At 38.7% G+C, this 24,748-nt stretch overlaps 1 protein-coding gene across 10 annotated transcripts in view; it reads right to left on the bottom strand.

Moving 5' to 3' along the window:
- tcf12 (transcription factor 12) overlaps positions 1-24,748 on the bottom strand; it is a 74,082-nt gene that overhangs the window by 35,810 nt on the left and 13,524 nt on the right. For 9 of the 10 annotated variants that reach the window (XM_046386320.1, XM_046386334.1, XM_046386349.1 and 6 more), the window contains exons 5-8: positions 20,837-20,939; positions 3,238-3,296; positions 903-1,032; positions 244-296 (exon numbers count right to left, since the gene is read on the bottom strand). In XM_046386320.1, coding sequence (XP_046242276.1) covers positions 244-296; positions 903-1,032; positions 3,238-3,296; positions 20,837-20,939 — 345 coding nt within the window. Of the gene's footprint in view, positions 1-243; positions 297-902; positions 1,033-3,237; positions 3,297-9,938; positions 10,028-20,836; positions 20,940-24,748 lie in introns of those variants that run through there. The other variant, XM_046386378.1, reaches the window with a different exon arrangement.

Below are 24,748 nucleotides of genomic sequence, written 5' to 3'. Positions count from 1 at the left end.
AACTTTAATGAACAGGCACCACTGGTGTCAGTGCTGAGCAAGGCCTACAAAAACAAGTGAATTCCCACTAGTGATGTCAAGTGATGTGGTAGTGATGTCAAGAGCACTCTTTGTGTGTAAGTGTCGAGAGGGAGGGTGTGTGAGCAGCATAGGTGTGTGTGTGTGCGTGTGTGTGTGTATGTGTGCTTAAGTGAGCTCACTGTGAAATCTATTTATATGAGAGGTAGATGATCTTCCACTCACAGATGAAGGCAGGCCAGGAGGGACCTTGCGAACCTTTTTTGTTTGTAGAGGATCTGTGGAGAGATGAAAGCACATCTATTCATTCACGGCAAAAAGAGGCAACTATGAATGTGCCATAACTCACTAACAAAATCCATGTTGTCTTATTGTTCTGTATTTATAATTGCTTGGGATTTAATTATGATTTTGACATAAACAACCTTTAAAAAGACACATACTAATATGATTACTTATTTATGTTGTCTTGATGTATTGATATTTGCAAATTGATGTGTGGTCTAGCACCGAACTAAAGAGGACAAGGCTTTTTGAAAGGCATTAGAGAGTTTAGAGTGGCAGCTTTGGTCAGATTTTGTGCCATCTTCACCAAAAACTAACCATGTTTGCAAAAACAAAGACTGTTTCAAAACTGCTGGGCCTGGCTGCCAATTGCAAATTCCACAGCATAAACTCACTCTGGAGTGGCACAGGATAAATGGACAACGTAGCAAGAATATTAACTCGCTATATTTAAAAAAAGACTTGAGTGACTATTTAGTTGATTCTGTTACAATAATACTGTGTGAGCTTCGACTATCCCTGAAGAAAATATGTTTTAAAGGAAGCAAGAATCTAATTTTTGGGGAATGTCTTCTTATATTCATTAAGATGGCACTGACCGATGGGCAGAGGATCTGCTAGAGGACGTCTTCTGGGATTGGCTGCAGTAAAGGAGTATAATGGCGCAGCTGACTTCCCTGACGTTACTGAACCAGGACTCGCCAACCCGATGTCTGGCCTTACAGAAGACTGAAAGAGAAAACAAACAAATAAATGCTTTTAACTAATACCATCTTTCAGAATTCAGTGTGATTGCTTCAGTTATTTGTAGTAAAAAAATGACAATCTTACAACTACTTGTAATTTCAAGCCCCATCAACTATACCTACATAGCAAATATTGTAATTTCAAAATGATTAGAGTAACATATCGCACATTAGGTGACATGTAGTATGACACTTCTGTTTATTCTGTGCCACAGAGCATACTTTCAGAGATCATCACGTCATCCTATTACCAATATCTATTTGACCTCTGAGACCCCAATAAACTGGGTTAAGAGGCCAATGAAGAGCTCGGTCTAATTAGAGTAATCTGCTGCAGACCAGTAGAGCAGGGATCACATGAGTGAGTACAACCCAGAGTCATGTGTAGTAGCTGGCTTGCAAACTTTCCTCACGTGCCCCCTTGGAATCTCCCTTGGCAGCCTGAGGATTGACACTGTAACCACTGACACCTGTGCAGCAGCTTTGATGTTTAACTGATAATTCCAACTCATGTATTGATAAATTCAAGCTCATTTAAAATGAACTCCATCAATGTAGGTCATAAAACTGACGGAGACACGTAACACAACTGTAATCTAAGAAAAAATAAAAAATTCACAGGGCACAACAAACCCACCACTGCTGATTCGTTTGTTCAATGATAGTGAAACCGACAGCTACACTGAATCTGGCCTCTTTTACATGATTATAGCTATTTGTGGAGAAAACACCATGAGCTCATGCAAATTTGGATGCATGTGACCATCTCTGTGACCACCTATGAATTAGTTTCATTCAATTAAACTTAATTTACCCATTAATCAATTGGTTAGGGTTTTTGCATCTCAATATTGTATTAAATTTCATATCATGTCCAGACAAATTGTCAGATTCAGTAATTCAGATCTGAAATGTGGATGATATCATTTGCAGTTCATGTGACGGGCACCTGAGGACAGATGGGCAGAACCAAGAAAAAGTCTGAATAAAAACCACAGCAGGTATCTCCTCCGCGCCTCAGAAGTCACATGCCACGCCAGGCAATTTGTGGGTAATGATGTACAGTAGTTTCCACATGGCTACCTGCCATGTGGAAAGTAGAACATGAGATCAATTGTCTTATTCAATTATTAGCTTAACCAGTTGGAAAAACACACACACACACTGAAAAGTAGGCTATAAATCAGTACGTCTGTTGCTGTGTAACTGTTCCAGTGGTGGCTTTTATTTATTTATTTATTTTTTGTTTTTATTTGGCTGATAAGTCCACCATACAGTCATTCTCTGCGGAAAGAAATAGATTTTGTTAGTTTTCCTGTCCATTAATCTCAAATATCTGCAGCTGCAAATCTGCACACATTCCTCAACTCCTTCTCAAAATGACAGTCTCTTTAAAAATGCTTCTACGAGTGAGGCACATCAGCTTTCACTACATCGGATCAAAAGTGTCCAACTATGTGTGATCAAGGAGTGACATGACTTTCACACCAAATTACATTGGAAAAAGCAATTTTTTGTAAAAAGAACATATGAAATTTATGCCACAAGGGAATTTTAAAACGACAAAGGCTGTTCTATTTGACTTTGGGCAGACTGTTCCAGCAGAATCTAGTCATCTTCAGTTATTAATGGATATATAATGCCAGTTGGTTCCAGGATAATTTCAGATTCTAAAGTGGGTCAAAATTCGAAGATATAATTCGGGAGTTATATCTTAAGCCTCTGAATCTCATAGAAAGAATAAGATCTTAGATAAATCTAAAATTAACAGGAAGCTGATGAAAGGAAGTTATAAAGAGGTAGGCTTATGTTAGTAAGTGACTTATGTTAATAAGTTTGCTGTGTTTGTGGTAGTTATAAAAGAGCAGCTCTTATTTAGACAGGAATTGAAGGATTCACAGTAATCCAACCTTGCTTAAACAAAGACAGGGGTTCCCTTTTTGAAATCAGTGAAGGAGACAATAAGTCTAATTTTAGCAACATTTAAAAGTTGTACAAAAACTGACTTAATAACCCTTCTTGTCTGAGAGTTAAAACTCAAGAGTAATTGTTGTAAATGTTTTTCCCATTTATCAAGAAAAATAGTTAAAAGGTTGGGGGCTATCAGCATCAGAATTATCAGTATTGTGGACTATAGAAGGTTATTTAGCACTGCACTGAAAGTTTCAGAACAACTTGAGAAACTCACCTGGCAGCCAGATGCAGAGTCCCTCTCATAGCCTATAAATGAACCCCTCTCTGATTTACCTGTAAAAACACAAAAGCACAATTATATCAATACACATCTTTGTCATATATCACCCACAGATATATATTGTATGTATATGTGTGTGTGTGTGTGTACGTATATTTATAGTATGTATAGTTTGTGCTGCGTTACACCAAATGTCAGTTATATGTTAGGAAACCTGAATGGAAATATTTCATATTCACATAACAAGTAATAGTAAGTAATGTGATGTAAGTATACACGTAAATGTACCACTGTATCATTGTCAAGCGGACTTCAATACACACCAGAGTTTCACAGACTGCTGGGATATAGTTTGTTCCTACTCAGGGACAGGGGCAGGAATATTTTAGTGTACTAATAAAACAGTACCATAAGCACTCTCAGAGGTGTTGTTCTTTTTACTAAACATCTCAGTTAGGTTTGTTTTCTTTCACTTTTATTCACCATCTATTTGATATTATCTGATGCAAGCTGAAAGGAAAGAGGGAAGGAAGGAAGAAGGGATAGGATCAGTAGATGGATTTTCTGACAAGTTGCTCAAGAAAAGTCAAAAACAAAACTTGTAGTTCTGTTAAACAGTATAAAGCATATGTTTTCCGCAAATTAATTACCCCTTAATTACTTGTCAGGGAGTAGTTTTATAAGGTTCACTTTCGGCATGCGCACCTCAAAGATAGGCACCCAAGCAGCCGTCAGGGGAAAAATAAAACTTACAGCACACAACATACATGAATCATACACATCATAATATCCAAACTCAGCACTTTTCCTTCCCAAGAAAACCAAACAAACAAACAAATGAGAGCTCCTGGGGGAGAATGATGAATAACTTTAACAGCGTCGTACATTATGTTTGTCAGACTTCCAAATATTACAAACACAGACACAAGCGTTGGAAATAAAGTCTGTTTACTCTGGGGAAAAGCTAAATATTTTTTTTGTGAGTTAAAAACTTGCATAGCCTGGATCTTTTGTTACACTATGACTGATCTGAACATTGCTTTCACAAGCGCAGGTGAACAGAGGCACATCTAAGAGAATTCACTTGTGCTTATCTGAGCAGTCCTGCAGAAAACAGTTGTTCTGCATCTGTGCAGACTGTCTCCAGAGACTGAGGAAGCTGAGCAAATCAGGGAAGATGGTTTAACTGGCAAAGCTGCCTTTCTAGCTAAAGTAACGTGATACAGTTCTGAGCTTGCAAAATGAAATAGGATTAAACTGTCGGTTAGTTAAATTCATTTTCATTTTTAAATTGTCTCCTAAGGAAATGAAAAGAAAATATTATAAGAGACAATACATGTGTGTGTGTGCTGATTGCTAAAGTAAAAGCTATTAGAGCAACATATTGCATGATAATGCTGAATTTGTACAGTGAAAATAAATGAAGACATTGCTTAATAAAACCCTCAAAACTTATAATTTCATATTACATTCTTTAATGATAACAGGACATAGCCTATTTAATAGATAATAGTATTTAATTTTTAAAAACAACTCAATCTCGTTTAACATTGAAAATACTAAACAATCTTACAGATTATGCATTTGGAGACAAATATGAACAGAAACATATAACCCTGTGGTCGCTTTTTATGTAAACACCACATGAAGCTGGTCCTGCAAGCCCTCACTTCTCACAGCATGCACTCCTTGTACACCAGGGCTGTGGCTTCACCGCCCTGTGACGTGTAGTGGTCACAGCCTTCAAGGCCTAAAGTCCACAGCTCTTCAACATCCTGTCAGCACCTAGATAATGAGGCCCGCTGACTACAGTGTCAAGGCCAGCGATTATGCCCACACGCTCCAAGGAGAGTCTTTGCTTTTTTGATAGATTTAGTTGCCCCCACGATGTACAGCTGGTCTACACTTGGTTATTGACAGCATTGCAAATTGTGATGAAATTTGTACTGTGAAAATCAATAAGGACATATAGAACTGTTCTTCTAAAGGGAACTGACCTAGATTTGCTAAATCCAAGAAAGTGCACAACGCTGTCTTATAAAATTTGACAGAACTGACAAGCAGAAATACCTAACATTTTCAAATTATAATTGTATGGAGCAGTAGCTGTTATTATTGTCTATTCAGAGTACTTTGAAGAATAGCTCTGTACCACAATATTAACTCTGATATGAAAGTTGTCTTTGAAGTTGTTAAAAGCCTGTTTTTAAGCACTAAAACACTCCCCATTCTCATGAAAGGAAGAGACAATGAACAAGTTCATAACATCAGCAGTACACGAGATTAAAGTATCTAATAACAAGGCGAAGGCTGTCAAAAATATCACCAACTGTCTCTGCAAACGGCACATAAAGTTTTATGAGAAGCTGCAGCCAGCTAAAGCACCTGTGTGACCACTAGACATGGCAGCCTCTCATTCAGACCCTGTTCCCTCCCCCACTGCCCATGACCTGCATCAGCCAGTAAGAAGAGAAGGATGCAGCCACACGGCAACATAATTGGGGATTAACATCTGTCTATGTCATGTCCACAGCTCGTGGAGGAATAGGTTTGTATAGACTGTCCTGCAGGAGATACAACAGCTCTGATCACTGTATATCATCAAGCATATCATTAGACAGGGCGGTGATAGGCAGATGGCTTGATGAGTAAATAGTCTGCTCCTGTTGATCTCCTTCTCGAAGTCCTGCTGTAAACAACCAGGAGGTATTTTTCCTTATCTCCACTTTATCACAATCCTTTATGTTATGTGTATGACAGAGGCACAGTTTAAATCCCCGTTCAGCTTTTTAAAATGTACAATGAAGAAACAACCTGAGAACAACAATTACTTATGACTGTTAAGTTTTGGGACTACATGGCTGAGTTGCTTTTGAAATTTCAGGAAAATGCATATTTATGATGCTGAAGTAAAGTAGAACAAAGTGATACATCAAGTGGAACATGTGCTGGGTTGGCCAGTTCTTAAGGCAGGAGCCTAAATTAGCTGAACAAAATATTCTCTTATCATGCAGTGACACATATATGCTTCCTATCTGAAGCATATATGAAACTGCTGATGGTACTCACTGGGAGGAATCAGGTCACAATAAAAATAAGGATAAAAAAGGGTCGTTGAATCCTAAATTGTTTGACTGAAGGTCTGAAAGACTAGCTTACAAATCATTTATATCACTTATTTCTATTTTTTTTGCACAGACCCATTCATTCTGAGCAGCGCTGCACAGGACGAAGTGTTTTCTCTTTTTGTGTCATGGGCCTACCAACGAGTCTTAAGTTCAGTGATTCATAGGAAGCAAGAGTCATTATCTACCTTTAAATAGCAAAGATGTAAAACATACTTAATGCCAAAACTAACATGATGAAAATGGCTTAATTACAGCAATCACCATCAATAATACAAGTATGCAGTCTGCCATCACACAGTATATCCCCTATGCAATGAAAAATCAATCTAGCAAGGAAAAAAAATTCCATCAGTCCTGATTAAAATATTCTCTGAAGCGTCGCATTAGCATATCACTCAGATGTGTGAAGGTGTAACTATGAGTATAAAGAATCTCTCTGCAGAGCAATCTATAATCCTCTGAATGTGTCCTACAAGATAGATTAATATAAAAAGAAATATGCTAATATTTTCACAGAGACAAATAATTTCTGACAAAAAACTAAACATCCATGTATTATTCTTTTTATGCCCTGAACTAATACCACTCATTAGCTTTTTGTATTAGTCAAATGTGTAGCAACGTAAATGCCTGAGAAATGGATATGCCAACTGCATTCAGTTAAATCAAGTTAAATCAATTAATCGATTCCCAATCAGTTCCGAGAAAAACTAAATACATACCCAATTTAAGTTCATACAGTACAGTTTGCAACTTTTGGCAGCAAAATATGACTTCTTGTCATTTTGCTCATCTCTGTATCATCTTTGCACATTCTAATATATACATGAAGGTGTCCACAGTATTATTTTCAGGCAAATCATGAAGATTGTAATATTTAATATACTCTTATTTCTGTTTCCAAATTTTACTAAACCTCACTGACCTGCAGATACATGCTATGTAAACATACCAACAGAGTGACGTAGCCAACTACATAGCTATGTGGAGTGGACACATCATATTTCTTCATGTGGCGCTTCCTTGGGTGATGTACTGTAAAAAATGCAAAATGAGTTACAGCTTGCGACATGCCGAATAAGAAGCTTGTGCCAAAAAAAGAAGTATCTTCAAAGCAATACTGTTTTAATGGAAAAAAATGAGGAACTCTTTGATTACTTCATGATAAGGCTTAATAAGAGCATTTCAAAACTGAGAAAAAAAGAGTGCAATTCGGATCACGAATTGTGACTTGTGATAAAATATATCGTCATCACCCACCCCCATATTTACATTTGCCATACAGCCAAAATTAGTGTTATACTGATACCTAACTCTTCAAGCTCTTTCATTGCAGCCAAGGGTGTATATATTTGCTGTCAGTTATCTTTTAGGTTCTTGGTTGACTTGTCTGGTTACTATGCAGATTTAATTGAAGTGTTTCTCTTTCACTTTCCTTACCCAGATGTTATTTACTAATGCATAAGTTTAAACCACCAACTTAATGCGTTTGTGCTTCCTCTTTGAACTGCAACAGGTTGCATCCTACACGTTTAATGCTGCAAATACCACAATATCTGAGTGGTGTCAGACTACATGAGTGATGACCTTGAGAGCAACATTTTATTCAGTGATCATCTTCTCAACAAAAGTATGCAAAGAAAACATCCCACACACCCCTTCAACAAGTTCTTGGAAAGCACCACTACACCTGTTCAATTTCAATAATTATACATTCAAGGATGAGCAATAGTTTTTATTGTTATGTGTCCTCTAACTTTAATGACCACTTACTTACAAATTCACATTAGTTGTAATGGAACAAAAGACTATAGTTTGACTGCTGCACAATTTCTACTGGATGCATGATTTAAAAAGCCAGATGTGCTTGAAAAGCTTAATATGCATGAGACAATCTCTGTTTAATTAGCTAACCAAAAACCTTTGTTATTGTGTTGGCCAGTGTACACAACATGAAGTCTTTTATACTGAGGGAACAAGTCGTCTTCCACGCAGTACGTCACGTTGCAAGTTTCTACAGTAGCCCAAAATGGACAAATCATACACTGGTTCCTGAGTGGGTCTTTTGTGTTTTTCACAATTTCAGCAGTCATTATTGGAGGGGTAAGATGAGAGGTGTTCTGCTGGTTGCAATCTGTAACCAATTCAGTAGATGCCACTAAATTCTACACAATGGGCCTTAACTGCATCAAATTGAATTCAATAAAATTTTAACTGAAAAAAATAGCTTGAATTGCCCAGTTTAACCTCATAACCTCAGCTACCTACAGCCTTGATACCAAAACACTGCAGGCACTGTGTAAAACATAAATAAAAACAGAATACAGTCATCTGTAAACAAACTGTGTGTGTGTGTTATCAACCAACAGTTTTACAAAGTGTTCCTGAAGACCTATAGTAATACCCTTTATATATGCAATTGACAAAGTGGTGAACCTTGCAGCACTGAGAACTTCAAGGATGACCTATCATACCATTTTCTGAGCATTTCATAGTTTTCTTTGTTGTCTGAAACATGGTGCTGGTATCAAATTAGGAACAAGCATATATCTGCAAAAATCAAAGAAGCTGATGAGGTAGAACCTTAAATATATTGCTTTTTGCAGAATTTTCAATTCAGTGTATGTCAAAAAGGATTAGCAAATGTGCACATGTAGTTTTACTTTTGTCTAATACAACTGCCCCACTTTTTTGGAATTAGTGTTGTATATGCTCAGTTAGTGAAGTAAATAAACAACATTCAGTGCTGAAATCCTATTGAAATAAAAGACAACAAGGTAAAGCCGGCCAGTCATTCATAGTGTGCCTATTGATCACAGGGCTGCAGTACAGTGCAAAATGGCACTGTGTCTGGCCCCTTACTTTGATAATGTGAGAGGTAGTGACCTAAGCGTCTCCAGGGATCAATTCAAAACCCTCACCACAAAAACAGCCAATTAGTGAGCGTGCTTCACTGCCTCTCAGATGCATTCCAGGGGCCTATTTTTTCCGTCCTGAAAACAAGTCTATTTTCCTGTTTCCAAGGAAAGCCAAGTAAATGAAAACAAACACATAATATAGGATGAGGAAATGTTATTAATGTAGAAACCAAAGAAACTTCATCACATGCCAGCTCACTTGGGTTATTTTTTCTCCTTTGAGCACACATGTGGGTTCTGGTCATGTGAGTTCTTCCATTGTATCAAACCACGAAATACATTAATTATCTCAAGTTAATAATTTTTAATACTTGTTAATGTTGGACGGAGCCCTATCAAGATTAATTCATGGTAAAAATTAACATTTTTTTGAACTTTCTAAAATCTCTGTTGAAAGCTCCAAGACTTACAATAACACTGTTATACAGATATTTGATTTCCTTCTGTTTATTTCCATCAAGGAGTGCAACACAAGGACCTGAATAAATGATGGTTAAATCATAAACTGATGACAAGCTGCTCTATCCTATATAGTCAAGTATCTGGCCTCTTAAAAGCCTTGGAAGTGAACTTAGACAGGCTCCATGGTTACTAAAACATTCCTCTGGCAACAAGGGATGGCACAAGGACAAATCAGATGTATACTCACTCATTTTCCCCCTGCCTCCTTTTGTTTCCTTTGCTCATGAGTTTGTGTGCAACCATCCTGTCAAAGTCATTTGATGCTTCCACCAGGTTCTGTTTGACAGCAAATAAAACTGACTGGGTTAGAGGTTAGATTATGGATGAAGAAGCAGGGAGTGGAGGTAGTGCACCAAATCAGCCTTCCTGGTCAGAGAAAACGTCTGCAGCCCACCATCAAGAACAACAGTAGGAGAGAGAAGCATAATAGAGGCACAAAACACCAAGGAAACATGTCTCCCTTGCCCTGAGTTCAATATCAGTTTCTTCATCCAGCCTTCCCAGCAGTGACATTATTCAAAACAGCAAGAGCAAATGTTAATGAGTTCTTATTTGCATATTTATTTTTTTCTTTGTTGAAATGTCACTGATTATTACGTACTATGATGATAAATGCATCTGCTCATGGAGCCCGATGTGTAATTAGCCATTAGGTGGAATGAATAGAATAGATCAATTAAAAGACAGGGATAAGGATTAAGAGGAATCAAACCAGGAGGAATGAAGGAATGAGAAACAAAACACCACATTAGGCTTGGGGGGAAAAAAGATTGCCACCATTGCTTTTTGATTAGGACAGAAATGTGGAAAGGGTTAGTAATCAAGAAAAGGTGTCTAAACTCTTAGCGAGATCAAAGCTATCCCTCATTTTACAGCACATTCTTTAGCCCTGAAGTATGACTTGGGAAATCAGGAGCTGCTGCCCTTTGCACTAGCTAAACAGTTTATTTTCTCCTAAAATCCATCTCTGTGTGAGAGAGGAGATGTGGATTTCCTGATTGTATTTATCTCCTCCTGGGATAATCAGGTGCCATGGCTCGGCCTATTTGAATTTTCTCTATAAAAAGAAAAAGGGGGGAGGTGTAAAAGGGAAAATGTTTTCGGTTGGCCTTTGCCTTTTTCTGAGCCCAACTATTCTCCTGCCAGTGCTTGTTATTCACGAATGGGGAAAAAAATGCATTACTGCAGACCAGATGGGAACATTCCACATGACCAAACCAATCAATCACCTTGGTGGGACGCAGGTGTGACACAGCCGTGCAGCAACACACCATTTCACAGTCTATCAGGCACAAACACATGGTCACCAATCAATGGCACCCCGAGGACCCATGAGGAGGGGTGCTCCTCTGCAGCCTCACTGGTTCATGGCTGATGACTTCATAATCACACATCCATTCTCTCAGAGGAGAAAGGCGATGAGCTCCCTAATAACGTCTCCCACCATGTGAACACCAACACTGTAATGGATGCTGGTTTGGTAGAGATGCTAACATGCCCCTCCCACCCTCCCGCATCTGACATTCACATGTGAGCTCACCACAATCGTCCTTGTCAGCTTGAGAGAGAGAGAGGGCTGTCCAAGGAAACAAGAGCTCATGTAACAAGCTGAAGAAATGTACCCGAGTTGGATTTTAGAATCAAGTCAGATGAAAGTGTGCGTCAATGTTCAGCATTATATGCCAACAACTGTTGAACAGCGAAACAACAGAATGTCGAGGTGAAGGACAAGGAAGGATACAATAAACACATGGGTTAGGAATGCTGATCTGGCTCCAAGCACTGTGGGCACATATTTCCTTACACAGAAAACCTCTGCAATCCCTAAGTGGTCTACAGTTTAAGAACCCAAGCCTGCACTACATAAAACATCAAAACAGCCTAAAGGGGATAAAGCTTTTGATGAATGCTCTCTGCGGGGGATGGCATTGTATGTGAGCAAAAACTGTGGCAGCCATTTAAAAGAGTTCTGTTGATTTTAAGTTAACAAAAAAGTATCTTCCCGCCCCCGTATTCCACAGTAAAGAGAAAAAGTCTCACAGAGCCATGCTTCTCTCTACACTTCCCACACCTCGCACTCTCAGGGCTGTGCCAGCGAAGGACAAAATGTCAGGCATTGTCAAGTGGGAGTAAAGGCGAAACAAATGTTTGCATTTATACAGCCAATCACAATCCACTACAGTCCATCAAGAAGGGAGTGTAACATTATCTAGTGTTTTGTTTGCCAGCGTGGATACAGGATGCCTGGGTGAACAGTTGTGGCTGTGAAGAAAAATTGGATGCGGGGGTTTGGAGTGGTGGGCATGAGAATTAAACAGCAACTGTTGGCCAGGTTTTCTGTTGCTCATCTCAACAATGACACAACCTTTGATGTAATTTCAAATGGGTTGTTTTAGGTGAAGGAAACTTTAGACTGAGACAGAGATCGATGTCCAGGAATTAAGGGCCAATTTCATGCATTCTCCATGTTGCATTAGTGGAGATACTTTGTTTCAAGAAACAGAAAGGAAGGAGGGTTACAGGGAATTTGACTTCCACCATCTGTGCCCAATCTGGGTTCATACATCCAGTCCTGCGTGGACTTCAACAAAACTAGTCCTGAAGTTGATTCCCTTAGTGATGCATGCAAGCAGACCTACACTTCACAGAAACGTTCACTTTGAGACAGCCATCTCACCTCTCTATAATGTGAAACCCCAAACCTCTCTGTACACATCAAGTGAGACTTAGACTCCTTAAACTCCTGTAGGTTACTTCTCTCAGAGATTTAATGAAAGACTGCACACACATCATTCTGTCTCTTTTTAAACTAAATAAATCTAGGTAAGATTGGTCTATGAACAGGATCAGCTACAGTATAGATGTATATGGGTGTGTGGCTTTAATGCCCTCGAGACAACTGAAGTTGGGTCAACACTGTACAATTAATCATAGTTAAATTCGTATGTATAGAAATTAGGTGAAAAATTTGTCCTTCCAGCCATACTGAGTCACACATTAGCGTGCTTTGCGTTAACAGTTTTATGCAGTAAATATGACTTCCTGTAAAGAAGAATCAAGACAAAACATTTTAATACTCAATAGTCGCTGGCTTTTTGGAGTATATCAAACCAACATAGTGTTAAAATATTCAATGCTGTTGGCACTGGCAGTGCCAAGCGCTCCAGTCAGCAGACTTTAATTGTTCCACTAACAGTAATTCTTCTGAATGAATCATTTCCCTTTTAGCTTTGTGCTTGTATTAAATAATCTCGAACATTCTTCTTGGCTTCAGCTGCAGGCAGCATGAGGCGAGAGAAATGAGAGAATGGGGGAGGGGAGAAAGAAAGGAAGAGAGTGGAAAGAGGGAAATAAACAAGGTCAACAAGCACAAAGGGTCTCAGTGACAGAATTTGGATTTATCTGAACTTCTTTTAATAAGCACTTCTACAAAATCTGTATTTTCGGCAGAAAATACAACCATTACGTTCTGGGTTGTGAAGCTGCTTTCCTAGAGACTTGTTATGTCATCATACCTTGGCCATGCCCCAGCTTTTCTTTCCTCTTTGGAGGGACAATCCTCCAGGCCTATGGAGACTACAGCTGATCCTCTGCAGCTGGACAGCCTCGCCAGTCGCATGCCGGGGGCCGGAGCCCAAGCAAGGCATGGCTAGGGGCTGGGCTGGGCAGGACCAAGATGGGCTGAGAGAAGCATGAGGGTGGGGAGGGCTGGTATGTGTGGGAGATGTGGGCGGCACCAGGATGGAGAAAAGGGATTTGCGCCTCTTTCAGCTCATCTTCAACTCTTCATGCTCCACTGACCGCGGTAATAGATAAGCACACCCTGCTGCTCTGCATAATGACCGGCTACATCCACTAAACTGTACTGCACCACATCTTTTCGTCTTCCCTTCTCTACCCTCTGATCTTGTCAAATATACAGCAGATATATACATTCTGCAGTCACACACACGTGAATGTGCAAAAAATTGTTTTCCATGAATTACTGCATTTAGCTCTTATTGTGAAAGCTTGCAGTAAATTCTCTGTATGTGTGTGGTTGTGTGTGGTTGTGTGTGTTTATGTATATAAGAGTGTGAACGACATAGTGGGGAGAGGAAGCACCATTGGCAGCACCTGTGACCCACACTGCAGTGGAAACTGAGTGCACACCTGAACAGCACCTGGCCACAATCACAGCCTGGGTCTGAGGGGGCCCTCCCATGGGACACAGCATTAGCACATGACACCTGCCCCAGTAAAAGCACACTTGGGATGGCAGTGAGATGTGGGAGTTGTCACTTCACAGAAAGTTAAAATTCCAGCACTGTAGCTCTACTTTCCTTTTACATTGCATCATTGGTTTAAACTACCAAGAGAGGACAGACACAGTGCATGATGACCCTGCTATGACATTCATGATATCAATCCAGGTCAATTATATCAGCGTGAGCTATTTCTGATTGTACTAAGCACAAAAGTAGAAGGCAATAGACACACACACACACACACACACACACAGACGATCTTTCGCAATAGATATCAATTATGATTGCACTAAGCAAACATAGCTAACATCATTTGATCACTTAGTCTTGAATTTCCCTCGGGATCAATAAAGTATCTATCTATCTATCTATCTATCTAGTCAAATGATACATAAATTCTCAGCCCTTCAAAATGGTGCAAATTTTTCCACTGTGGTCCTCATGAGACTGAGATCTGCGGTGTCTTAGATTAGGATAATTAGGATTAGGATACAATACAACAGAGAATTCGTGTGTGGTGTGTTATATAACTGTGGCTGCAGTATTATGCTGTCTAAACATTTTCTTATTGCCCTTGAACAACTAATTCCAGGGCAACAGAAATTCTGTCTGATGGAAATAGAGTCAAAGGCAATAACACTGAGTAATCAATAGTGACCTTTAATGTTCTGTTAACTTAGAAGAGGCATATTTGGTGATGCAGATTGTCTGTAATGACAGCTAGGGGTCACAGCAACCTGTAGGACCCAATCAAATTCTGCCACAGTAAAAGGTGATAGAAATGAGACATCGGCGCAATTACGCAATGACACACACACAGGGAATCACATTATGATCACGTGTACGTCGATGGGCTGGGAACAGTATGCATGTGGCTGTAAGCGTGTGTTGTTAACAACATTAAGCTGATTAGTTTTCATGCAGGGCTAAAGCTGTATCTGTAATATGTAAGCAGCACACCAGGGAAACGTGACTATGAAAGTACAACTCAGCAGTTGTGATATGATACCCTGATGCACATGGCTGGAAAAAAAGAGCTGTCATCACCACAGTTACGCAGTGGGAAACAATGTAAAACCTAACTTTATATCATAAGGAAAAAGTCATTTGTTTGTATTTCTAAAACAAAATATCTACAACCATTTTTAAAACTCATATTACTGATGTATCCTTTTCACAATCCAGTCATCAGTCCCTTTTCCAGTCAGATCATTTCTAAAGACAAAGAAATCATCTAATTTTCATATTTTGAATCAGCCAGTTGAGAGTAGTCTGGAGTACAAAGACAGAGACTGAAGGCTGACTTAAAATATATAAACATTAACATAAAAGCAGTCATTTTAGCCAGAAAATATAAAATAAAAGAAATAATAATGGTTAGGAGTGATTTTTTTGATATCCCTACAAGACATTTCCATGATCGTAAGCTGCAGATATAGCTACATCAGCTCAGTAATTAATACAGCAACGTTCAAGCATCATGTGAGGTCAGGTCAAAAGTCTTTCTATACTTAATAGAAAACAATATCAGTCCATTCAGTAAATGATGACAAAAAGACAAAATTAAGCAGTGTACACACCAATCACAATGCAGCATGAAATAAAGGAGCACAGTGCAACTCTTTCAGTTGCAGCTCATCGCCTGTGGTAATTGCCCAGATTGCTTGAAATCAACCTCCCCCACTGGCTTCCCATCACTGAACTGACACCACAAGGAAATTTCTTAGCAGGTAATTAGATCTAACCATTCCTTGTCAGGGCTATGAACTGTAGGCTATCCCTCTGGATGAACAATTAGAACAACTGAATGACAAACAAACCTCTACTGCGAGACCTATACAGAAGACCTTACATCAAGCTTTACTACATACAGAGCGAGAAGTGAAGATCCAGTGAATTATATCCATCATCAGCTGCACATGAACATGAAACATTTGGGAATAACAACTGTGTATATTTACAAAATAAACTTGGAATCCTAGAACAGTCGGGGTATTACACATTTATCTTTTATCTGAGAGTCTAACGCAATCATGGTTTCAAGTCATTAGTGAATGTCAAGTCATTAGAGATAATAAAATGAGATTTTTAATTGCCAGCTAACCAGTGATGTACAACTATTACACAGTGATACATCAGTGAAATGATGCTATGTCATCATAACAGGCTACAATAGGGGTGTGTAATTTGAACCTAAAATAATATCACAACATCACAAGGTACTTCTGCAAAAAGGACATTTTTATATACATATATATATATAATTCCAGCTGGTATAGTCCACAGTCTGTGTGACTATGGAGGGTCAGACGGAGGCAGAGGCATGCAATGCTCTGATTTAAAATGACTTTCAGACTCCCATTAAAACTCATTATTAAATGATTATTAAAATGTGCTGTGTGACAATCTAAACTATGGGTAACCCGAGTGCATCTTTCAATGCATGTGACGAGTATTTGAGCCCAATGGACACACAGGCTGAAAAACTTTGTAGTGCGCTACAAGCATGAAAAATGTGGTTGCCACCTGTGGGGCAGCATGCAGTGGATGACGTGCTGTTAGTAAGAGGATTGTAGCAAGAGGGTGGGGTTAAGATGCACATGAGGGTGAGACCAGCTGATCTGTAGTCTGCCCTAACATTGGAGTCAGGTCCTTGAGGAGTACAGCACCATCATTTATCCCATTTCTTCAGCTTCAAAAGCCCACACACTTCTCCTTTCAGACTTAAATAAGACGGTTTAAACAGCATATCCTATTTATGTTTTATTTGAAGCATGGTTCATGTTACTTGACGTAATTTACTATTCAGTTATTACAATGACCAGCCTAGCTGACATTTAAAACAAAGCTGACTTCTCAGAAATCTTCAATATTTAATTCAAAAGTGGTGTAACCTATCAATTATTCAGATCTAACATAAGCTCCCCTTGCAAGCAACCTAATATCCACTATAACTATACAACCTCACCACAAACACACACTCCTTCAGTGAATCGAAAGCTGTGTCTTTCTGAACAAAATATATCTTAATGGGAAAGTGTATATAGAGTAATGTTTACTGTAGCTGCATACACAATAAGATAATGTTTTGCGTTTTCCCGCTGTGTAAAAGGGATTCCTGCTCACTGTGAGTCGTTTTGAGCACATTTAAAATAATGACAATATAAATCAACTAACTCATGTACAAAACTTGAGTACACCCAAACCACCTACACTGTCGTACAAAAACTGAGAATTAGTAATGCATTTGCACAAGACTAGAGTATCAGTATTGTCCAGTAATCAGGCATTACCAGTTTTCAGATTTCAGCGGCAGGTTTAGCAGTAAAGAGATTCACTGTTGGTCCGGTGCTTCTAGAATAGACCAAATTTTGAGAACATGCAACACCACAACGCTACATACCAAATATTTAGCAACTGTCTCTTATTTCTTTGATATACATTTTTACTATAATTTTGATTTTGAATGGTCACATGTTCCAGGAAGCAGCAGCAGCAGCTCATTCCTCAGAGGTTGCAAAGGATCAGATTTCACAATGAGCAGTGCATTCAACATGGAGTGGTCGTTTTTTCAAATTGGTTCTTTTCTTTTCTTAAGAGGTTTTGCCTCCTCCTGACCAATGTTATCCATTGTGTTCTAACTCAAAAAAAAAAAAAAAAAAAAAAAACCTTCATGCTGTTTGGCCAAGTAATAGCATGAATGCTTTGATAAACAAAGGAGAAATGACTCAACCAAAATGAAGACTAGCCACAGCAAAAAGGAAAGTCTTTAGTCATTCCAAAGGAAATTTCTAATCAGTGCTGCATTTTCTAATACAAAGCCTGGTTGAGATCAACTGTGCTGATAAACTAGAATAAACATATTCATGTAAACACTGAAGATATGTCATTAGGGCTATGAACTGGGTGCTTCCCATCAGGAACAATACATTGAATGAGAGGTAGGAAACATGAAGAGGTCCTAAGGCCTCCGACACACCAAGCTGACCGCTAACCACAAGCATTTATAGCTGATTATTGTCCTTTAGTTTCTGCAAAAAAGTTTCTCTTACATGGTTTTCTCTTGGCAGACATGTGTCCATTTTAATTATTAGCACAGGAGAATAAACAATGGGACAAATTTCTCTCTGAGGTTGCTTGAACTAGTAAATAAGTGACGTCACCCATTTAGTCATATAGAGCACATTTACAGCAAAGCAAACATTTTTGAATCACACACCCAGTTTAATATTTTCATCAAGCATATTCAGAATTGTTTTCAGTGCTTACATTTAAGCAGTATAATAGTAAAATTCCCTCTCTGGTTCTGTTCTTCGTGAGTTTAATTCTTAATTCATTATTCCTTGTTTGTTGCAATCTGCTTCCGTTACTAACTGTTGTAGACTTCATTCAGTGTTATAAAACTGGTTCAGTTTATAAGACCATGAAGCAAGTGGCCTTCCAGTACCCTTCACAATACTGGTTATGATCTGGTACTGTGATCTTTACTACAGACATGTATGTATGTATAAGTACATGTTTTTGTAAGTATATATGAGTCAATGTCTCTATGGTAGGTTTGTTTGTAACCATGTTTGGGTGTATGTATTTATATATGGGCATATTTGCATTAATAGCAATTAAGCATTACTTTATACATGCGTCTTGGAGGTTTCTCAAATTAATCTTACTTGCTTTCGGCTATAACCATGTCAGTGTTTTCGAATGTTTTTAAGACAAGACAACTTTATTTGTATAGCCCATTTTTACAAGCAGTTTGTCTCAAAGGGCTTTACATAACATCAGCAACATCCTCTGCCCTTCGACCCTCACATCGACTAAGGAAAAACTCCCAGAAACATCTTTAACCGGAAAAAATGGAAGAAACCTCAGGGTGAGCAACAGAGGAGAGATCCCTCATCCAGGACGGGCAGACGTGCAATGGATGTTGTACAGGCAGGAAAGCAGTTAACAACATGAGAACGACATTACTAAAAAGACAAGTAAAACAAAATCTCAACTGTTTAGTTTCACTTTTGATACCACCTCAATATGATTTTAACATTTCACAAGACTGAAATTATAATAATGAAATTATAATGAACTGCTGTAACCACTGAGAGCATCCTTACTCTTAGACACTTGCCAAACACTGAGACAGAACAGTATCTACAGTTACCATATATTCAGTCCAACACAGCACTGCTTAAAATTTAAGAGGAAGACCAGTAAGCCCCACAGTGTCATGACAATAATCACCTTTTCTATGTTGCAATGACTGTGTGGACAGTAAATGAATAATGAAATCCAACATACAAAATGATCTACTTGTACATGTACACTTGCAAATATTTTATTGTCCCACACAGCAAAAGCAGCCGTGGGCAAGCTATCTGTGTAACAGAATGTCTCGCACCTAACGGAAAAAGCCCTACTGCAAACAGCTGTATATTTCACGATTGCGTGGTTCACTGATGAAGAATAAATCTTCAGACATGATTTAATGAAGGTGCTGAACACTCAATAAAGCTATGTAAATCCCAGCCTTTAGTATGGAAAAAATAATTTAATAAGACCATACTCATCTTGTATTCTAGGGTGATATAAGCAGAGGCAATTCCAAGTTTACAATCTTACGGTCTAAATCTGACATATCACTGCAACACATCACATCCATATTCTGTGGCTCGCAAGCATAATCATAGACACAGTTAAAAGGGGTGCAGATACACAGCCTGTGTGTGTGTACATGTATGAGTGGGTGAAAGTCATGTGATCAATTACCAGAAAGATAACATTTTGTTTTAATTCAGCAGCACCCATTTGCAAACTAATCACTTTGCTTAGAAACCAATCTTCAGGGCCATTAAATAATGAGCCGAGATGGAGTTAGCTGTAAAACTGTCAAGTGGTTACACATCACAGTGATGCCAGGCCAAAGAGCTGAATGACACACAGCTTTTAATTGTTTTAGTAGGATAACTTATTCCAAGTCAGTAATAAATTATGTCATTTGGTCATTATCAAAATATAAACTACAATTTGGCAAAAGACAGAATAAACACACACAAATACGCATTACAACTTAGACAGAAGCCATTATTTCATATATAAAAGGTAATAAACCACGAGCTATAACAGGCTGCTAAAGGACACACCTCCACCAGCCACAGTCAGTTGTTGCCTGAACACCAATGCTGAAACCGAGTCTGTGAAAACTGGTTTCCAAGTGAGCAGGGTAATCAAAATAGTTAGATGGATAAATGGCCGGAATATCCACCCTCTGAAACTGAAAAAGCACTTGAGCTAATCTGGTCTGTAGGTTATGTCTGATGAAAAAGGTTAAGAACCACTGATCTGAGAAACACCAGAATCAAACAGAATCACTACTACTAAAATTTAATTGAACAGAAATCTTTGAACACTGTTCAATAAACTCCTATAAATTCGAAGTGTTCAATTCTTACGTGAGAAGGTCTTTGACACAACAAACACACTGTTTAACCCCATGCCCAAAAATCACTACAGATGGTTGCTGGGGGCGATTTTGATGTCTAGAAGGCAGCTTCTTATGACGGAAAGCTATACTGATGGCGTGACTTCTGGCCTGGGGGAGGGTCATCATCAGGCGAATGGAGAAGATACAGAAAAAGGAGGCGGATTAAGGGAGGAAATAAAGACAGCGGGAGATGGAGGGAAAAAAAACAGTCCTGTAGCCTGGCGAGCCTTTCAGTAGTGCTACCTTGAGACGCATGATGTGCCTTAACCTCAGTCAGACAATTTTTTTTTTTTTTAACTGGGTGTTTTTCCACTACCAAAGGGCATGCGAGGGGTGAGTTGAACAGAATCACTTACTTACCCATTATGTTCGAGTTCATAAAAGGTGTTGGGGACAATCCTTCATGGGACACTAATCGACTGTCACTCAAATGATCGCCGTAATGAGGGCTGTCTGCGAAACCCTGGGGGAAGAGATCAGAATATTAAGCACATATTCGGGCAACTTCACTAATTGAGTGATACGGCATACCACTAATTAGTAAGAGAAGAGCACAACTGGTCGGTTACGTTAATGAATGTCTTTCTTGTGTTCAAAAATACTAATCGTTAGAAATAAATAAAGGCATTTCTTAGGCTGTTATCCGTATGAGAATAACCATACTAAAAAGTTGTTACTGTTGTATTTTTATGATTTCCTTTTACTTATTGATTTTTTTCTTTTTGTTGTATTACAATTCAACTGTTTACAATTTTACCTCCATCCACTTATAAAATATATTTTAATATTTTGATTGTTGTTTACACTATCTGCTATCACAATTTTTAGTAGCAGTATTATTAGTATCATTAATTCTGATGTCCGTCACACCCTCAAACAAAATAAAGAGAACCTAAACCATAAAACCAAAGCAAATTGTTTTACAAGCTTATTGAAAAGGTCATTTTCATGGAAGTGTGAGACCATCTTTGGGCCTTAACTTCACTTCCAACTTATCTTTATCAACAAAAAGCTATAGCAATAGCTATAAACACCTGCAAATACACCTGTAGAAACCTTTGCTTTATATTTATTACAGAAAACAACATCTAAACCACATATATTTATTACTGTTTAATTTTTTTCGACCATCTTATCTATATGATAACAGGTTTATACACCAAGGCACAGTTCATAAGAAGGTGTTGTTCCATAGAGGGGCAAGGAACAGAGAGATTCAATCCTATATTATTCCCAGGTACCTGCAGCTTAAAAAAATTGCCTTTTTCTCCTGCAGCTTAACAGTGCCTTTTCATGACACTTATCAGCTTCAGGAGCTTAGGTCTAAATATCGGTCACAGTATGGTTTTTTGAAAACTCGGGGTCCCAGGTAATAAAAGTTACTCAGTTACAGTGCTAATCCCAAGTCCTGTGAAAATCCTCCTGTGCTCCAGTCAAATACATCTCCCCAAACTACATTAACTCCCACTAGAGGAACCGAACCGCAGTGGACTTGCATTTCTATAGAGGTATTTTCACCAGATCATACCCTTTGCATTCAACAAACAGTGGAAAAAAAAAAAAAGTAAATCTTATTATCCATCCTTTTTGTGATTGGATGGTGATGGAGCAATTTCAAAGGCGGTGGAGTGTTGTGCTGTGTCGAGGGAATCCTCAAAGATTCCCTATTGTGCTCCTGCCAGGCCGCACACACTGTTAATCACACCATGAACAGACTCAATAACAACAACAGCCCCATGAGAGGCTCTAGCAAGCTAACACACTCTGACTTACACAGCTCACATAAGCCAGCAAAACAAGGAAACTACAGACTTAATGGAATACTTCAACATTTTCGAAGATATGCTTATTCACTTTCTGGTGAGTCAGATGAGAAGATTGATACCCCTCTCTTGGCTCAGACAAGTTGCTTCCTGGAGTTTCTGCTTGTTGCCTGGCAACCGCTTTCAGCCAAGAAACAGTTTGGCACATAACCCCAAATAAAACGACAAATTGTAATTTTTACTCGTTGTTTATTTTCTGGATTAAACACATAAGATATAATGTGTTAATTAGTGGGGTCTAGAACTGGCTGTCTCGCTCTTACCTTTGGCTGTAGTCTTATATTTAATAGACAGATAGAAAAGTAGTACAGATGCTATCATCTACCTCTCTGCCAGAAAACGAATAAGCATACTTTCCAAAATGTCAAACTATTCCTTTAACTTAATATTAGATGGTAATGAACACTTGACTTTTTGATTGCAATGACTGCCTCTGTAAATTCAGGCTCAGTGTGGGTGTGTGTGTGTGTGTGTGTGTGTGTGTGTGGGTGTGTGTGTGGGGTGATGCAACCACAATGTGTTTGCTCCACTGGGATTGCTAGATCATCAATCATACGTCCCTCATCATTCCAAAACAGTGGTGGCCTACATCTATCTGAGACGCTAACGCACGCTGTCATTGCTGCCACAGGGCTACGTCGGCACTACTGGCTAAATAACTGTCAGATCACCGTGGCAGCATGCAGGCCAGAGCTCATGCCTTGTTCCCCAATCACTCACCAAATCGTTTATAAAGCCTTTTTTCCGCACTCTGTGCATCCCAGGTGAATGTGTGGCTGCATGTGGCAGCTTGTGAAGTGATGATATGCTCATGATGGATGCGTGTGGGGTCGAGTATCAAGTCGGGGCAGGGCACTGGGGAAGTGGGGGTTGTTGTGCAGTGGCGGTGGGCACAGCCCTGACTGTCAGACCGCCAGCCTACAGCCACAGCTGCCCAGGATACAGTGACTGGCTGGGAGCCAAGGTCGGCACGGCAGGACTCGGGACTGTTCACAGTTGACTGATCACACACACGTAGCTCACCGACTCAAACAAGCTCAGGGACAACACTGAATTCCCTTTTTAACTGACTGAGCACTAAGGATTTCTTCCAAGAACCTCAGACGGATGTTGTGAATAGAGCATTATTTTTTAGAAATTTTAGAAAATAGTTCTAGCTTTTAAATCAACTATTTGATTCTCATTTAACAAAGTCATGGAATGAAATGAACAACTGCTAAAATAAATAAATAAATAAATCTTATGCACATGTGGAACATGTTTGATAAGAGAAATATTAAAATCTCTGTATATACTGCATATATGTAGTGTCTTCTTTAGTTAAGCGACTCAATGTCAAGACAGACAAACAAATCTTCTATATGCAATAATAACAATAACAATTTTAATATTAAGCCAGTCTGCCCATTTATATTTAACCATCATGTTCATTTTTGTTGTGATTTCACTGTAGGTGACATCCTGTATAGCATTCATTGACATCCAGAGAAGATGGTAAATTTATGATGACAAAAACAGACATAAACTGCTTATACAGATATAGTGAAGTATTAGATAGGTGATCAAATATGGCACCAAACTGTTTTTATTAGATTTACACAGACAAACAATATATCAGTTTTTTGGGTTAATTTGTCACTCTCTGAGACAGTGTCAATAAACACTGAAAATCATCATACATAGCATGACGCCTGTTGCCAGGAATTTCACGGTATAGATGATTTATCTACCCCCAGTGTGTCATGACTGAAAAACCATGGAACTACAAAAGATTTGTTGGTTTGACCAACAAATCTCTGTTCCAGATTATTAATTTCTTATACTTATTAATCTCCTAAAAATGTCTACACCACACACATCACAGCTCCATTTATTGTCACCTCACTCTACCAACTTTCAGAGCTTGCCACTAATTTTTTCCCCAAGGAGAGCCTGTACGCAAAGTTTATTAACAAGCAATTTATTACATACATATTTTTACTGTGCTGTATTTTTGGGTTTTATAAAATTATTTATTATTAGTCAAATACCAAACATATTCAAAATGTTAGAACTTCAATCAATTAACAATTTATAAGTGGGCCCACACACAAAAAGTTGTACAGTTAAACTAAATAAAACTTAACAGAGAGAGATGTGTTATTTTGCAACACGTGTGCACAATAGACATAGCCTTTCCTGCTCAGCTCCCAAAACAAGTCAGGAAGCACTGGGGGATGTTTGTTTTCCTCCAGTCAACCTCAGTCACTTCTCACAAAGTTAGGGAAACAATAGACAAGACTTTTCTCGGCCTTGAAAAGCTACGCTGTTTATCAACTGACGTAATGTATCCTCTAACATACAACATCTACTGCCGGATTTATGTGATCCCATTCACTATCACTTTTCACTGCCCGCTCTCACTGGCTCAACCACACACACATTACATACTGACTCATTCAGGAACAAC

The sequence above is a fragment of the Scatophagus argus genome, chromosome 1, assembly GCF_020382885.2.
Source record: "Scatophagus argus isolate fScaArg1 chromosome 1, fScaArg1.pri, whole genome shotgun sequence".
NCBI classification, from domain to species: domain Eukaryota; kingdom Metazoa; phylum Chordata; class Actinopteri; family Scatophagidae; genus Scatophagus; species Scatophagus argus.
The sequence above is the reverse complement of the archived record's forward strand: the minus strand, read 5'-3'. Positions and strand labels throughout refer to the sequence as shown.